Here is an 18869-nt window from a genome sequence, read left to right on the forward strand (position 1 = left end):
TAAAATATATAAAGAAGGAAAAACTAAACAAAAACCACAAACAGAACACTGGACATCAAGAAAACAACTCAACTTTCTTTCTGCGTTTTCCTAGATGGCTTCCGAGTCCCTTTCTGGAACTACAGTCTCTTCCCCAGGCAGTCATGTATGCCTCTTTAAACCACATGGTGGCGCTCAAGTGGACAGAAATGAGGACATGGTTTTTCTAGTTCAGGTCTGGTCACTAGCCACATTCTGACTTCTGTCTTTTGTTCTTACTGCACAGCTCCTTGTTTGTAATCTAATGAGACTGGATGTACACATAATCATGAGTTGTGTTCCTCGGAGGAGCAGTGAGTGGAGGGAGGATTGGCAGAAAGCAACCACAACCATAGTAGTAACATGATTTTGGAGGGTTCCATGATTTTGATGATAGCACCAAAAGGAGATATGGTTTATTGTTTGTTTGTTTGTTTGTTTGTTTTTGGTTACCTCATTCAAAGTTGATCCTCTCTTCAGGGAGACAGGTTTGTAATCCTTACTTATAATAAGGATACAAGTTTACCAAGATTAATTTAATGAACAATGTCACACAAATAGTGGAAGCAGTAAATCTGAACCCAGATTTATTACCGTAGCACCAGCTCTTAACTTCAGTATTTTAACTATGTTATCTAGAAAAGTTAAGGTAATAGCTTCTCTCCGTCAGGTCTCCATAGGATGTGGGCTGGACCACAAGAAAACTATTTACTGGAAAACACTGTAGAGGCACGGTATCTAGGTGAAGTTAACCAAAATTAAAAATGAGATCTAACTAATTTTTTTTTATCCAATAAGACCTAGAGCAAGCACTAGAAACATAGCAGAGTACATCAGAAAGATCTTTTAAAGCATCAAATTAAAGGACAGATTGCACTCAAGCAGAAGCCTAGAGGAAACATAACCAGATAGTCCTACATTTAGCCAGTAGCTGAGAGGAAGGAAGACCTGAAGATTGGTAGTATCTGCTAGTCTCAAGTTACCAAGCAGAAGAAACTCTGGTTAAAATTGGTCTGTGCTGGTGCAGCAATGTTCTGGGAGATTCTGGCAGCCTAGTGATTGTAAGTAGGTGGCTATCACACAGGTCACTGCCCAGGGTTCAAAAGTAAACTTCAGTGAAAAATTATGATTCTATTTGTGAAAGAGCAGCAAGGTCATGGAGGCACAGATTCTGGCCTGTGTCCCTTGTCATACCGCTGCTGTTGTCTTAGGGGGCAGAGTACATACATATCATTCACAGTTGGAGTGTCTCTGAAGCAAAAGCCTTAGCATTTGCTAGAGTTCTCCAGTCAATATTGCTAAGAGTCAATTTGTCATCCCATTCAGAGAGCTGGGAAGTTGTAACCTTCCAAGGAATATAGAAGTTTACTCTTTCGGTAGGGACAAGACATAGAACACTTATGAGAAAATACAACACAACAGACAGCAGACCTCTGAGGGGAAATTTATATCTAGATGTAGGAAGGGGAGCAGAATATGAGTATATTTTCTGGGACATATTATTGCTTAAAAGAGGAAATTTTTAGGGATTCTAGTAAGATCAACAAGATGGCCCCAGACAAAACTGTCTAAAACTCTGTGAGGTTTTTTCATTATTAATACTATTTTTTTCAAGACAAGTTTTTCTGTGTAGGCCTAACTGTCCTGGAACTCAATTTGTAGACTTGGTTGGCCTCAAACTCTTCCTCTGACTCCCAAGTGCTGGGATCAAAGCCATTGTCGCCATATTTGGCGTGGGCAAGCTTTTTTTTTTTTCTTTTGGAAAAATACTCCGGGGTAGCAACAAGGCTGACATGGCAATAATATTGGCTCCAGAATCTCATTTGTTGAGAAAAATTTGGAGCCACTTCAAAAATATGGAAGATAAAGAGATTGCAAAGGGGGCCTGGTGTAAGAGGCAAAGGCAGCTGGATCTCTGTGAGATGGAGGCCAGCCTAATCGACACAGTGAGTTCCAGGTTAGTGAGCTACACAGTGAGATGGTGTCTTAAAAAAAGATTAGGAGTACAAGCTTCACTCAATGGCCACTTACCAACTCTGTGCCTCAAAGAGGAAAAAAAACTCAAATAAACTTGGGCAAAGGAGATCTTAAGAAGCCAAAAGGCAAAATGTCTTCATATGAATCTTTGTACAAAGCGGTCCATGGAAATGCTGTCATGGAAACCTATACCATGCCCCCAAACAGGAGACCAGAAAAAAAAGTTCATGGACCCCAATGCACCCAAGAGGCCTCCTTCAGCCTTCTTCCTGTTCTGTTCTGAGTACTGCCCAAAAATCAAAGGCGAGCATCCTGGCTTATCCATTGGTGATGTTGCAAAGAAACTAGGAGAGATGTGGAACAACACTGCAGCGGATGACAAGCAGCCCGACGAGAAGAAGGCTGCCAAGCTGAAGGAAAAGTATGAGAAGGATATTGCTGCCTACAGAGCCAAAGGAAAACCTGATGCAGCGAAAAAGGGGGTAGTCAAGGCTGAAAAGAGCAAGAAAAAGAAGGAAGAGGAAGATGATAAGAATGAAAATGATGAGGAACGGGGAAGAGGAAGAGGAAGATGATTAAGTTGGTTAGACAAGTTTTTTCTTGTCTATAAAGCATTTAACACCCCTGTACACAAGTCAATCATTTTAAAGAAAAAATTGAAATGTAAGACTGCATAAGGTTTTTTTGTTTTAAGCTGTACAGTATCTTAAGATACTACCCAATGTGTCTTTAGATAGCCCTGTTGTGGTGGTATTTTCAAAAGCCACTAACCTTGCCTGGCACAGTATGGAGATTGTAAATTGACATAGAAATTTAAAGTAGGTTCCTGTTAGTGCACAACACAAAGTAGTTATCTATGGGGATAGCAGCTCTTTTGGTCTTTGTTTTGTTTTTCATCTTCAGTTATCTCTGGAGCATCATATACAAAGATAAATATTGTTCAGTTAACTGAATACCACTCTGTAATTGAAAAAAAAACTCAGCTGTTTTGTTGAAATTCTGAATGCTTCTAAATAAGTAATTTTCTAATTTAAAAAAAGATTACAAAAAAAAAACAGAGAAGAGAACTGTAACTTATAAGAACAAAAGGGTTGTCTATTTTCTTTATATTACAATTAACATCATAAGAGAAAAGGATTGTGGCTAGGAATAAGGCTGTTTATGAACTGTTTGTCCCATATCTTAGTTAGAGTTTTACTGCTGTGAACAGACACCATGACCATAGCAAGTCTTATAAGGACAATATTTAATTGGGGTTGGCCTATAGATTCAGAGGTTCAGTCCATTATCATCAAGGCAGGAACATGGCAGCATCCAGGCAGGCATGGTGCAGGAGGAGCTGAAAGTTCTAATTTTCATCTGAAGGCTGCTGGTGGAAGACTGACTTCCAAGCAGCTAGGATGAGGGTCTTAAAGCCCATACCTACAGTGACACGCCTACTCCAACAAGTCTACACTCTCTCCAACAGGACCACCCCCTCTAGTAGTGCCACTCCCTGAGCCAAGCATATACACATCATCACATCCCATAAACATGACGGTCTGAATTTGATCCTCAGGATCAAAATACGTTTCAGGAATGGTAGTATGGTTTGTAATCTCAGCTCTAGGAATATGGAGACTGGTGGATCCCTTGGGGTCACAGATCAGCCAGTCTATGCAACTCAGAGAGCTCCAGGGTTGTCTCCAAAGTCAAGATGTATAGCACCTGAAGAAGGCTGCCTGACGTTGACCTCTGTTACTCATGTCCATGTGTATACCCATCCTAACACACATAGAAAAGAAAAATCATAAAAACTATTACACCAGCCAATTGGACCACGACTGAATCCTTTTAAAATTAGTACAGAGAAAAAAACTTTGGTTAATTTTTAATTAGTACACAAAGTAACAAGTCTCATTATGACATTTTTCATTTTCATACATAATTTGGTTTTATTTGATCCTCTTCCCCAATCTGCTGACCCATCCCCTGCACTCTCTTGAGTCTTTCTACTCCGGGAATCCTCTTTCAGCTTTCAGGGTATTATTACCCATTTCCTATTTTTTTTTTTTATTTTGCCTGAATGTGTGTATGCATACCACATGCATATCTGGTTTCCAAGGAGGTCAAAAGAGGGTATCTGGTCCCCTGAAGCTGGAGTTATAAATGTTTGTAATATACCATGAGTGCTGAGAGCCAAACTCAGGTCCACTGCAAGAACAATGCATGCTGTGAGCCATCTCCCAGCAAACTTATTCATCTTTGTTTCCTTTTTTACTTATTTTTAAAAATTTTTGTTTTGGTTTGGTTTAAATTTTGGTTTAAATTTTTGTTGTGTTTCGGGACAGGGTTTCTCTGTGTAGCGATGGCTATTCTGGAACTTGATCTATGGGCCAGGCTGGTCTCACATTCAAAGATCCACCTGCCTCTGCCACTACTTGGCAATGTGTAGCCCAGGCTGACCTCGAACATGTGATGAACCTCTTACCTCCCACTCCTTAAGCAAATCGTACCAGTGTCCCCCACCATAATCGGTTCTTCTTATATTGATAGCAAATGATACAGAATTTTTACAAAAGATTTTATTTATTTATTTATTTATTTATTTATTTCATGTATATGAGTACACTGTAGCTGTCCTCAGACACTCCAGAAGAGGGCACTGAATCCCATAGATGTTGTTGTGAGCTACCTTGGTTGGTTGCTGGGAATTGAACTCTGGAAGAGCAATCAGTTCTCTTAACCTCTGAGCCATCTTTCCATCCCCCCAGAAATTTATTTTAAGCCAATACTTTGATATCAATATGAATTACCATTTATTTTTCTATTTTTCTTTTATTGAAAATAGATGCCGGGCAGTGGTGGCGCACGCCTTTAATCCCAGCACTTGGGAGGCAGAGGCAGGTGGATTTCTGAGTTCGAGGCCAGCCTGGTCTACAGAGTGAGTTCCAGGACAGCCAGGGCTACACCGAGAAACCCTGCCTCAAAAAAAAAACAAAAGCTTTTTGTCTCGTGTAATATATGCTGCTTACTGTTCCTCTTCCTCTATTCATCCTCATTCCTCTTCCATCCAGATCTTCTCCTTTTCTGTCTCTCATTAGAAAACATTAGACTTCTAAAGGATAATGATAAAATAAAATACAATAAGGTAAAACAAAAGAAACAAATAGAAGGAAAAGAGCCCAAGAGAAGGCACAAGAAATAGAGCCCAAGCCATTCACACAGTCAGGAATGTCATCAAAGCAGTAAACTGGAAGCCATGGTATATATACAGAGGACCTGGTGCAGACCCATGAGGCCCTTACATGCTGCCTCAGTCTCTGCAAATTCATTTGTCCTTTGAATATGTTCATTTAGAAGACCTTGTTTTTTTATGTCCTCCATCCAGTCAGGCTCTTTCACATCTTTTGCCTTCTCTTCTGCAGGGTCCCCTGAGTCCTGAGGGGAGTGGTCTGATGTATACCTGTTTAGGACTAAGAGTCCTAACATCTCTCACTCTCTGCATTATGTCTAGCTTTGGGTCTCTGAATTTGTTCCCATCTGTTGCAGGAGGAAGCTTCTCTGATGATGGCTGAGCAAGATACTAATCCATGAGTACACCAGAATGTCACTAGGGGTCATTTTATTGTTCCCCTTTTTTTTTTTTTAGAACAATAGTATGCGGTTTTACCCTAGCTCCCTGAGCTATCTAGTCTCATGTTCTTGGACACCCAAACAGTATTGATTACTTCCATAAGCTTTCTGCCACAATTGGTGTGATGGCTATTCTCAGTTGTCAAGTTGACTATATCTGGAATGAACTACAGTCCAGAAATAGGGAGCACATCTGTTATCCAGATCTTTCAGTGGGAATGGCGCACACTCTTAATCAAGATCAACACACACTTTTAATCTAAATCTTGAGGCACACCTTTAATCATGGCCACACCTTTTGCTGGAGGCCTGTATGAGGACCATGGAAGAGGGACGGGTTTTTCCTTCTTTGCCTGTTTATATTTACTTTGCCAGAATGTCTATTGGAGCCCGTTGGCTCTTTGCCGACAGGTCCAGGCAAGAGGAGAGTGGTCCCAGTCCTGCCAGGTCTGTCTCTCCGGGGCTGAGCCCGATGTATTGAGTATTGAGTGTCGACAACTCAAAAGAAAGCACCAGGCTGGGAGTCTTGTCAAAGCAGGAATTCAACTTTGATGTATCATCCTATCGCTTATATAAACTCAGAGCATAGTGAGGGGGAGTTTTGGTGGGGTGAGATGATGTAGGGAGCTGGGAAGAGTGACAGAGGATATGGGGTGACTGACAGGGCCAATGGCAAAGCTCCACATCAGCAACAGAGGGGCAGAGGCGGGGCCAAATGGGTCTTGTTGAGTCACCCAGGTATGGAAGTGACTAAGACTGGTCTCAAAACTTGAGCCAAACCAGGCCAGTTTAAAGGCTGGCCATTGAGATCAAATTTAGATTTGCAGTCCCTAGCCCAGTGAAAGCCCTTCTTGCGCCTAGGGCAAGGAATACCTGGTGAACCATTTGCAGGATGTGAGGCAGCTTTTGTCAAGTTGGGGTACTCTCTCTTAAAATGACCCTCTCTACCACACCTGCTGACTGAGGTCTGTTGGAGGGCATTAACAAGAACACTCATATCTTTCTTATGGGCCTCCTTAGCGGCCAGGGCCCTAATCTGAAAGGAGGAGGAGCCTACATCTCTGATGGTCACTACCCTCCTGTTAATAGCCTGGTTGTGCAACCCCACCCAGGCAAGTTTGTGATCAGCATTCATCCCATCCCAGACCAAAGAGCGAACAAAGTGAACAAAGCAATCTTGAAGGCTACCCTAGGGGAATTTACTTTGTATGCTTTTTTGAACTCTGTCAATGAAGGAGGCAAGGTCCTCAGTAGGTTTCTAAGTAATTCCTACTATGGGAGACTCAGTGGTTTTCCTCCAGGTGGCAAGGCCAATGGCTCTGACCTGATCCTGGGGAGTGGGAGGGGGGCAGAATAGCTGCCTGTTGGGCACCTGTGGAATATTGGTCGGAGGCACCAGAGAGCATCCCAGCAGTGATTTGTATAGCTGGTTAAGCTTTCTGGTTCCTTTCCCTGTGGGTGTGGCATTCCTCATTAAAATATGGTAGAAACTTAAGAAACATAGGCCCAGGGAGGACCGCCTTAGCTAACTCCTTCCAATCTCAAACAACACATGCCTTGTGGGCCAGGCCCTCAAGAATAGTCTTGGCCCGGGGAGCATTTGGCCCATCCTCAGCCACCACCTTCTTGACTTCTTTAAGATCTTGGGGTTCCTAAGGGTACCAGGCTGCTAGCCTCTTGCCCCCAGGGTTAAGGTTAACAGGGTAGAGGTGAGTGGTTTCTCTTGAGTTAGGGCCTCTGCAGGAATAAGGCAGTGGAGACCCCCTGCACCCATGTATAAGCTTGATGTGGTTGTGTTCAACTGTAACCTTAGCACTGGGGGGCAGTGGGGAGAAGAAAACAGGTGGATACTAGTTAGACACCTGAAAACAGTGAGTTCCAGCTTCAGCGAGAAGGCTCCTCTCAGTACATACGGTGGCAAGTGAAAGAAAAGGACAGCCAACTTCAACCTCTGGTTTATTTTCTCTCTCTTCTTTCTCTTTTTCACTCTCTCTCTTACACACGTATGCACACACCAGGACACCTGCACAGATGCATGTATACAAATACATGCACACAAAATAAAGACATGGTAATAATTTAAAAATACAAACAAAGCAATAGCATATTTTCATATGCATATTTCCAAATAAATACATTCAGAATCAACTTGAAAGGATACAAGTCAATCCAATAATGGTGGCTACTTTCAGAAGGGGAATGAAGAAGACCATGGTAGAAGACATTAAACAGACGGAACTGGATTTAACCTTATTTGTAATATTAAAACTCTTAGGAAGAGTTTACTTACATATTACTTCGAACACTATAAAACATGGACATGCATCAAAAAATCACACAATACCCCATAAATATGTACGACTTTAACATGTTGATGATTTTCAAAAGAAGCAATGATTTCAGACTGACAACTATAATTTGATTTATAATTCAATATATCTAAAAAATAAGTGCCAGTGAGCCCTGGAAACATATTTAAAGGAGTCAATGAAACCAACATGAAAGATCACACTTCCAACTAGATAATTTTCATGTGTCTTCATTTCTCCACCTCTAAGATAGGTTCAATTATTAGTACATTTCGATGAAACCCTCTATTTTGTACAATTAATATATACTGATCAGAAGAGTATCTACTTAACAGGGCCATTATATAAGGTATATAATAAGAATTAGAACTTACTAAAGGGAGAAAATGTAGTGTTCAGGTTAACGTAAGCTGTCACAGTTTTGTTTCTCAATAGCAAACAGCATCCTGGTTTTCATGCACCAAGCTCTTATGAGGTAGTCAGCATGAGTCAGCCTCCTGTGTCTCATCAGTTCTGGGTCACTGAGCAGATCAAGTTTCTAAGACTACAAGGCTGAAAGTCTAAATTGGACCAAGGATGAAAGCACCAGGGCAATGCCAGCCAATAGAGTCTGTTGATAGCCAGCTAGCTATCCTTCTTAGTGATACCTCACCTCTGCCATTCCTAATCCAGTCATGCTATCATGAGGTGAAGGGAAGTCTATAGAAGAAGGAATATAAAGAAGGAATATAAAGAGTAGAAGGTAGTGGTGTGTGGAATTATGATTTCAATATTTTATTTCACCTTTTTGTATTTTGCAACTTTTCTTTAGTGATCATATATTACTTTAATGTTTGAAAATTGCTTAAATATCAAGGTAAAGAAAAACTAGAGGGCAGACACTTGAAGGGGACAAGGGTAGAGACAAAAGTTTCTGTGGCTGTAGTCTGAGTGAGGGCGAGATGTCAAGGAGTTAGGGGCATGAGCAGGGGAATATTCTCTCCAAATTGACCTCCCCTTCCTAGTGTGCTAAGGACTTGAAGTGGTATACTGGCTAGTCATTGCATTTGCGTAGGTTGTGACTGCAATGGAAACTATTTGCTGGAGGATTCCGTGTCACTGTGTTGAACTACATCATTGATTGGCTGTTCAACCTGAAAATCCCAGCTCTGCGTTCTTGAGCACTCTTCTTTCATCATCCTTATCAGATATATTCACTAGTCACCTTCCAAGGGGCCTAACTATGTGCTATAGTGAGTGAGAAAGAGGCTGAAGCAGAGGCAACGGCGCCCAGAGGCAGCTTGTAAGGAGAGAAGAAACGAGAGAGAGAGAGAGAGAGAGAGAGAGAGAGAGAGAGAGAGAGAGAGAGAGAGAGAGAGAGAGAGAGAGAGAGAACGAAAATGCAAAATCACTGTGGCCAGAGCGAGGTGGCCAAGGAAGGCTTAGATTTAGAACTCTCGAAAGGTCAAGCTACGGTCTTATTCTCATACCCCGCAATTCAGAAAGCAGGTGGTACTCCTGTTGAGCCCAGAAGGGGTTTGGGAGAGCAGAGAGTAAAGGGTGGGGGTGGGGACAGTAGAGCGCGGAAGCAAAAGGCCCGAGAGCCACTTGCCAGGGGCAGATTCTTCAAGCTCCTCACAGTATCCTCTGCAGCCTTCTTCCCCAGCCCTCTTCTGTCACTTTAATTTTAGCTAAACATTCCTTTGGCCTAGTCACCTACCCTCTACCAGCAAGCCCTCCAAAGCAATACTCCACTGTCAGCTGTCCCATCTGAGCAGCAGCTCGGCTCCCTGTCCTGCTCGCAGCCTCAAAGCTCCCTAACCGCTGAGGATTCGTGCTTCTCTAAGGAGGGACTAAAGAGTTCCCTATGGAGCTGGGTTTTTTTGTTTGTTTGTTTGTTTGGTAGGTTGGTTGGTTGGTTTCAGAGTGCCCGCTTAATCCGACTTTTTGCTCCTAAAGAATCGTTCAGTCTGGGAGCGCTGACGGGTCTCTCCTTTCAGTTTCGAAGAGTTCCCAAGGGTTCCTAAAACTAGTCCTTCAGAAGTAAGACCATCAGCCTGTGCGCACAACGGTGCAAAATTAAAATAGTCACTTGTAGTGTTTCGAAAATAACCCCCTCGGGGGGCGGGGAGAGCACATCGCCTAAGGTGACACATTCTGGGCGGGCGGAGGGTGGCTGCGACTGGCCCGTGGGCGCAGCGCGCAGCTGCGGGACCCACGCCCCGCCCCCGCGCGCTCGCCAAGGGAGGCGGCGCCCGGGACAACAGCCGCTGTCCCTGGCCTGGAATCTCCGGGGCGCCGTGGTCTCCTTCAGTCAAGCGGAGGATGTCGGTGCGACACCCGGGGACCACGGGAGACTGAGTGGAGACGGAGTGTTGCGGGGGCCGAAGCCTAGACCGCGGAAGGCTGAGCCGCGGCGGCCTGAAGTGAACTCTGAGGCCGCCGGCACGGGGTGCGCGCGGGAACCATTAGCCACAGGAGCAAGCGAGCGCTTAGGTTTCAGCAGGCCTGGCGTCCAAGCTTCCTGAGGGTGCAGTGGGGGATTAGGGACGTGGAGCGATGAGGAGCCGGAGTAACTCGGGGGTCCGCCTGGACGGCTATGCTCGGCTGGTGCATCAGACCATCCTGTGCCATCAGGTAAGTGTAGGTAAGGGTGAAGTGTGAGCAGCGGGACATTGACCCTGGGTGAACCCAGAACACATTAGTCTCTGGGGAGGCCCTAAAAGCTCCTGAAGGAAAGTTGCATGTTGAACCTGGAGTAAAATTAAAGTGTGGCATGGAGAACCACAACCCCCCACCCCTCTGCAGTGATTCCAGAGTGATAGTTTCTGAGCTCAGAGGTAACGCTGCCTCCTCCCCCAAACTCTCCCCTCCCCAACTAAGGCTGGGTTCCAGAAGCAGAGTTTCAAGAAATGATCACACTCATTTATTGCCCTCACCCCAGGTTTGGGCCATCTACTTCCACCCCATTTCCCCAAGGGTGTATGAGAACATAGAGCATCCTAAGAGACCTTAGACTACTGTGAAGGTCAAGGCACTTTGTGCATACTTTTGTTTAAACAGTTTTTCGCAGTGGCTCAGGCTGGCCTTGAACATGGGATCCTCCTGCCATAGCCTTCACAGTTTGGACAACAGACCACAGGCCAGTGGGTTTGTTTGTTTGTTTCCTATGTTGTTTTTGTTTTGTTTCTTTCTTTGTTAGAGGCAGGATTTTACCTTGTAGCCCACACTGACCTCAAACTCACCATCCTCCATGAGCTTCATCTCCCCAGAGCTGGCCTTACAGGTATGCACCACTGCACCTGTTTTTTGGAGTTGTTGGTTTGTTTTTGAAACCAAGTCTTTCTTTGTAGCCCATGATGGCCTGAAACTCACTATGTAACTGGCCTGGAATTAGCAGCAGTCTGGGGGAAATTATAGGCATAAGGCACTGCACCTGGCTATATATATTTCTAAATATATTTTTCTACTCCTTTACTTAACATTTTTCGTTGCTAGTTGAATTTAACTAAAACAATATTTTTCTTTTAAAATCCACTTAGCAACATCCTTAGTACTACATTTGATAATACCCTTAATAATGCCTTTATTTTAATAATACCAACGTTTTGGACTTGTAAGCTTTCAGCCAGCTCTTTCCTTATTTTTAAGATAGTGCACAAACTTTCCGATCCTATATGAGTATGTTCTGCAATGCTGATTAACAGCAGTAGCAGCACAGTGACTAGTCCATACTATTTTATTATATAATTGAAACTTGTGAGGTAATGGATACATTAACTTGATTGTCATTTCACAATACATTTATTTCTGTGTCAAATTGTCATGTTGCATACTGTAAATATGTACAGTTTTTATTGTCAGTTATAACTCAGTAAAGCTGGGGATAATATCTGCCTGCAAAACTCAAGAATGGGGAAGTAGGAGAAAGACTAAACTTTCTAAGTAAAATATTTCCTAGATTTTGTTCCCTTTAACATTCTGAGGTTAGTTCCCTGTCCTCTCTGATTGATCTTGCAGAATCCAGTGACAGGTTTGCTTCCAGCCAGCTATGATCAGAAAGATGCCTGGGTCCGAGACAATGTGTATAGCATCCTGGCTGTGTGGGGTTTAGGCCTGGCATATCGAAAAAATGCAGACCGTGATGAGGACAAGGCAAAGGCCTATGAACTGGAGCAGGTAATCAAAACAAAACTATACCGAGATGTGGAGCTATGTGTGGGTATAGTGGGGGATCAGGAATTGAAGGAAAAATAGCCCCTGTACCACCTTTCTGAAATGGCATTTTAGAAAGTTTTCCTACACTGTACCTGAAGTGTGTTTAGTTTGTATTGGTCTGGTCTGGTCGGTTTGGTTTGGTTTGGTTATTGCTGTGGAAACTTGAAAACCACATAATCAGGGAAGAGGGCTCAGATTGTTCATTACTTTTGAAAGTTCTACACAGATATATTTCCTAAAATTAATAATCCTCTTAAGTGTATTTTCAGGATCCACCATTTTATTTTCATTGAGAAGAATATCTGGGAGCAGATATGTACTATTTTATTCTCTTTCTATTTTGAAAATAATTGTGGTGTCTGTATGAGTGGACCTGACACAGATGAACAGGTTTTCCTCATTAGACAAAAATAATGACCTCGTTGATCTTTATTACTGTGACCACTAATTTAGGGAGCCTGTTGCCTGCCTGGAGTCAAATTGAGGTAAAAGTCAGCAGATGACTTTCCCCTCAATAAATTAGCATCCTTTATAGAACTTCTGAACACAAAGGAACTATTCCCTCTTAAGTATCTAAAAGGCAATAATTTGGCATCATTTGGATTACACAAGACTTTTAATGATAAAGCATTCTGTTAGATGTAAGTATACATAGATCCTTTCTTACCTCAGCAGCTATTTCTCCTATAGTCTCCCTTGAAGTTAGGAAATCCTAGCTCCAGTTATGATTTATAAATCAGGTTATTGGAATTTGGGTTTTTTTAAAAGCAGCAATATATTCAGAAGTTGTTCTTGGGAGTGGGACAAGTCTCACCGTGTTATCTTCAGCATCAGTATCCATTTGGAATTCTTTCAAGGCATTACTGAGAGATACAAAACATAGTTGGAGTTTTTGCTCTAGTTGAGCAAATACAGACTTTTATAGAAATAATGCCATAATAGAAATTTGGAAAACATAGGGAGTATTTTTTTCTCAAAAAAGACAAAAAACAAAAAGCAAAAAAAACTCCCTAGTCCTATATCCTATCCTGAATGTTCTGCTATTTTGATCTCAGTAGTTTGTTCCTTGTCTTGATTTGCTATAAATTAATATCAGAAGAACTTTAGTTTTATGTGCCTGATATAATTTGATCAAAAATTTTCAATATTATTAGAATAAATCTGTTGTCCCATCATTCTACAGAGTGCATATCTTTCCTTATTTGACTTAAGTAGAAAAAATGAGGAAAAAGGTGAATTGCCAGTTCTAAAACTTTTGTGTACTATTATATAACCTATCACATAGCTGAAAAAATATTTTTATATCATATTGTTGACTTTGGACTATTTCAGAACATTGTAGAAATGGGAATCAGCTTCAGAAAAGAAAAGCTCCTGTGTGGATTCTAACTTACATGTACTTGTTTTATGAATCAAAACGAATTTGATTATTATGTCCTATGTTTTAAAAAGCCTAAGTCAGCATTGATCTAGAAACCCATCCATTTTTGTAAAGGATCAGATAGTAAATATTTTTGATGTATGGATCACTTGTCTCTAATTACTCAGCTCTGGTAGGTGTAGCCAAAAAAAAAAAAAAAAAAGAAAATATGTAAAGATTTAGCATGGCGATATGTTCCAATAATACTTTATTTACAAAAATAGTGATGAGCTGGATTTGTCCCTGACCTAGATGAATAATTCTCAACTCTGGCTGTACATTGGAATTACTTGGAAAGCTTTTCAGAGCTATCCTAACTGGATAGACCTCACTTTATAACAATTTAAGTAAGAATCTAGAAGTTATATCCATGAGCACTGGTCTTTTTTTTTAATTATCTAGGTGATTCTAATATAGACAGATCTAATAATGTGCCTAGATAATAACAGATGTAAGAGTAGTCAATGAACATAGATTAATTCTAATACATCCACAGATTAAATTTCTACCTGCTGCCAACTTGCCATGACTGTGTGAATTTTCCCCCAAAAGCATTGTTAATAATTTATACCCATTCCTCCAACTCCCATTTTTGCTTCTCTGTCATAAAAATCAGAGAATTGATGAGAATAGTGGATGGAAATAAGAAATGGGTTTGACTAACTTCCTTAGTCTATGTTATAAATAGAATTATACACAAGTGTACATTTACAAATGCCACCTGTCTTGAGCAGATATAAAAAACAAGTCTCATATCTATAAAAAATAAACACTCAAGTAGATCACAATATCTCTTTGGCTACTTCCACTTCGGGTTCTTTCTCAGTTTATTCTCTTTGTATTGTTGCTCATCTGATTTTCATAGGTTTTCTATTACCTTTTTGGAAATGATTTCCAACTCTCTTCCTTTAGCTCTGGCCTCAGTTTTGTCTTCTTACTAGTTTTCCCTGTGTGTCCTGTGGTTCTTCAAATTCTGTGTGCCTGAAAACCCATCTTTCCAAGTAAAACGAAATACAGCACTCTACCAAACAGTAGTAACTTGCCACTGTTTCTCTTACTGGTGTTCTTAATTTACAGTCACCCTCACAGTATTACTTGGAAAATTTCTCATACTATGGTCTGTGGAACACAAAGCTGACTTAAGATCTTATAGACTAAAAGAAAAAGGTTTGTAGAGAATTGGAGAAGCTGTTCCATGCCAGGTATGCATGAGATATGCACACATACATATAATCAAAACATTCATACATATAAATGAAAAATGAGTCTTTAAAAATAAAGTGAAATTTTAAATAAAAGGATGCAATCAAGGCTATAGGGCATATACTAGAGGATCCCTAGAGCCTTGGGAGCGAGCTGACTTCTCCCTTTTCTCTAGGTGGATTCTCCACTATTAGATGGTTGGCTTATTTTTAGGTAAAACTACTTTAGAATTTTTATATTAGTATTTGAATTCAAGGAATCATAAACCATGGCTTTTGATTCAACTTTTAGCTGCAGTCTGTTTTGTGTGCCTATAAAGTAAATGCCATGCAAGTAGAGCCAGGATAGGGTTACTAGATCTCAAAAGGTCATGTACTGGCTGAAGCTGCTGAGTAAGTGTTCTTGTATCTCAGTATGTTTATAACAGTCTTGTTTCCATTTATTTCTGCAGAGTGTAGTGAAGTTAATGAGGGGACTGCTACACTGCATGATGAGACAGGTATGGCACTGGTAACAACTTCTGATAAAACATAACAACAACTTAATGGTGCTTATAGCCTTTTAGTCAGATTCACAAATAGTACTCTCCACTTTTAGATGGTTTGGAACTCTGGGATGGGGATGGCACACAGAGTTCACCACCCTGTTACAACTAGAATTATTTCCTTCCACTCTTTTTCCTCCCTTTATATATGATTTTTTTCCTCAAAAAAAGAATCATTATGCTATTTGCAACTATATGATACAGGTCTTTTTTTTAAAAAACCTTATCTGAAACTTTTAGGTCCAGACCCATTCCAGAACTAATACATTTTAAGATTTTTTTATAAAAAAGATAAGAGTACTGTACTTTATCATATAATTTCTCATGTTTTTAGTGAATAGAGAAAATACTTTGAAATTAAAAAAAATCTCTTTGTAGTGAAACATTCCTTATACACTAAATGGAATAAGGCCTATAAATAACCAGATGTTGATTTGAATTTAGTGTTTACACCAGTTGAGTTTTGATACAAAATTTATGTGGAAAAAAAAATCTTTCAAAGTACTCTCAATTTTAGGATTGGGGCAAAGGAAACTTGAAATTCAAACAATTGGTCTTTCCTGGCCTTGTTGAACATCTTTTTATATGTGAATTGAAAATTTGTAGTCCCTTACTGGTGAATTACCAGCTAGAGCTTTGCCTCTTTGTAGAGCTTTGCCTGTCTGTTTCTTGCCTACTGACTTCTTGTGTATTATGGATATTAATCATTTTTACATTGCAAATATTTTTAGAGTCTACCATTTACACTTTGAGTTTATGGAATTTTTTTCTACACAAAGTATTTTACTAAGAAACCTATATTCTGAGATCTTAAAATATGTACATATTGAACCTGACTTAATTAGATCAAAGTAGAAAGAAATGGCTCTCAACTTCTAAACTTCCTTATCTACACATGAGTTTGAAATGAATATGGAGCTATTAATTGTATGTATCTCTTTACTAATCTCACATATATCAGTTTTTCTGTGTCTTTATACTTCATTTATGTTTAGATAGTTATGCTTTGTCCTATTAAATAGGTATGGTCACAAATTTCATGAACCATATTTAAGATTATCATACAGCAGAGCCATAAATAATCACATCTACATGTCAGGAAGTAAATCGGGAACTACTGTTTGCCTTTTATCTAAGATTTCCTGTCTAGATTTTTGCCGTGTGTGTGTGTGTGTGTGTGTGTGTGTGTGTGTGTGTGTGTGTTTTAGGAATTGGACCCAGGGCCTTATGCATCCTCAGAATACCTTACCACTGAGCTATACTCCCAGCTCTCAATGATTCTTTTCTAATTTGTAATTTTACCTTTCTATAATACCATTTTTGTGACTCTGTATGGTTCTCATTAACTCTTTTTATGGCGTCTTCAAGATTTATCCTCTTGGGGTTATAGTGATGGCTCAGTGGTTAAGAACACATATTGCTCTTGCAGAGGACCTGAGTTTGGTTCTCAATACCTGCTCCTGTTGGGTAGTTTACAAGTCTTGTAACTTTAGCTCCAAAGAATCTAATGCCCTCTTCTGGCCTCTGGGGGTACCCATACCCATAAACAACTATACTTAGCACATTAATAAAAATATCCTCATCTCTCAATGTATCTGCATATTCCTACTTTAAATTCAAGAACAAATATATAGCACTGTGTTTTCTCACTAAACTGTTCTTATACATTTGAGCTTCCAGTTTCTCTACAATATGGCAAAGTAACCATTTGAAAAGAGTAGAAAGGAGGCAATGAACAGGAAATAGGTGGGGTTTTTTTAACCATTTCTTATTTAAAATGACAGATTTCCCCAGTGTAGGAAAAAAGCAGGTAACAGTATATTTCAAATAGTCACAATTTCCGGAAGGCAGAGTGCAATGTTGTGTGTGTATGTCAGAGCCCTACAGATGCTTAGCATATGGTTTGTTTTTTTCTGACTGGCCTTTTTATACTGTTTTCTTTTCAGGTGGATAAAGTAGAGTCCTTTAAGTACAGTCAGAGTACTAAAGATAGCCTCCACGCCAAGTACAACACCAAAACTTGTGCCACTGTAGTGGGTGATGACCAGTGGGGACACCTGCAGTTGGATGCTACTTCTGTGTACCTGCTCTTCCTAGCACAAATGACTGCCTCAGGTCAGTACAAGGAGAGAATTGCTGCGTGCTCCTAAGTTTGAGTCGTCTACTCCAGTTCATCTGGTTTCTCTGTAGGGATTGACTGTGGGAAAAACTGCTGTGGAGACCTGAGGGCGCCTCCCATGCAGCAGGTCCCAATAACTTGAGAAAGTCTGGAGTTCCAAAGGCTGGAAGCTTTGGCGACAGCAGGCCCCAATAATACAAGAAGTCTGTGGGTTCCAAGAGTTTTATTGCCATGGTGTAGTAGTTGGATATGGATGTGCACCCCCCAGTTCAAGCCAGGGGGAGCTGGCTTAAATAGGGAAGGGGAAAAGAGGAGTGACTGGGAAGGAATAACTTAATTTAGCTACACGCCCTCCCACTATAGGTAACTCATGAATATGGAAATCTCTCGAGGCTGAAGCCTGTAGTCACGCCCTCTATCTGGCAAACCTCTCTGGGAAGGGCTGCTTGCCAAACGTGTCTGCAAGGTGCAGGTTATTGGAGATGTAGACCATGTGTAGAAGCTGGATTCTGGGGGCGTGGCTGAACACCTGCCGTTTCCCCGATGGGAGTCGGGGTTCAACGGCTCATGCCCAGCCAAGAATCAAGACATCCTTCCACAGCCTGACAGTTGACTAGAAAAGAAAGTATCTGTTTATGGTCTCAATGAAGCAAATTAGAGGTAACAATAGTTTATAAATGTGCCATAGCTAGATAACTTTTCTGAGGTCTAGGCAATATCTTATTCTATTTGCAATACTAATTAATACTCTTTTGAAATGGGAACCCAGAACTGTGGGCTAGATCTTTAGCCAGGCATTTTTATTATTTATTTATTCTCAGATGCCAGGAGATGGCAAGGAAGGGTGAAGTTTTTTTTCTTATTTTCATACTCTACACCAGTATGCCTGTGATTATTGTGGCTGTAGAACCACCCACTTTATATACTTTTTATTATTATGATCTGAATCTAAATGTGTATGTTTCATTATTAAACAATATTCTATATAAGTAGTTTGTGATAATCTTTAGATGCTTGATATGTAAAAGGAAAATTGAAATATAGTAGTTCACATCTGTCTGTATTCTAGCACTTGGGAGGCAGATACAGGTCAGCCCTAGTTTATATACTCACTTCTAGGTCAGTGAAAGCTACATAGTATATACATCCTTTATAGATGTAAAATTAAAGATGGAAACAATTATATTATATGGAATTCCTAAACTTAATAAGAACATTTCCAGATCATTCAAAGTTAACGTATTTACAATAGTATTTTTTCCTGTAGTGCTAGGGTTTCAAAGCAGGGAATCATATATGCTAGACAAGTACTCTACCACTAAGCTAAAATCTTAACCCTTTAATTTTTTTGAGAGAGGATCTCACTAAATTGCCCAGGCCAGAGTTCCTTGACACCAAAGAAACCCAAAATGAATCCTCTTCTCTCTCTCTCTCTCTCTCTCTCTCTCTCTCTCTCTCTCTCTCTCT

At 40.6% G+C, this 18869-nt stretch overlaps 1 protein-coding gene across 2 annotated transcripts in view; it reads left to right on the forward strand.

Annotated features, from left to right (window-relative positions):
- The first annotated feature begins 10161 nt into the window (after nt 1-10161).
- Phka1 (phosphorylase kinase regulatory subunit alpha 1) overlaps nt 10162-18869 on the forward strand; it is a 98360-nt gene continuing 89652 nt past the window's right edge. For both annotated transcript variants that reach the window (XM_028775792.1, XM_028775794.1), the window contains exons 1-4: nt 10162-10535; nt 11919-12077; nt 15191-15238; nt 17230-17398. In XM_028775792.1, coding sequence (XP_028631625.1) covers nt 10458-10535; nt 11919-12077; nt 15191-15238; nt 17230-17398 — 454 coding nt within the window. In that variant the 5' untranslated portion in view covers nt 10162-10457. The remainder of the gene's footprint in view (nt 10536-11918; nt 12078-15190; nt 15239-17229; nt 17399-18869) is intronic.

This window comes from Grammomys surdaster, unplaced genomic scaffold (genome assembly GCF_004785775.1).
Source record: "Grammomys surdaster isolate TR1022 unplaced genomic scaffold, NIH_TR_1.0 260, whole genome shotgun sequence".
NCBI lineage: Eukaryota > Metazoa > Chordata > Mammalia > Rodentia > Muridae > Grammomys > Grammomys surdaster.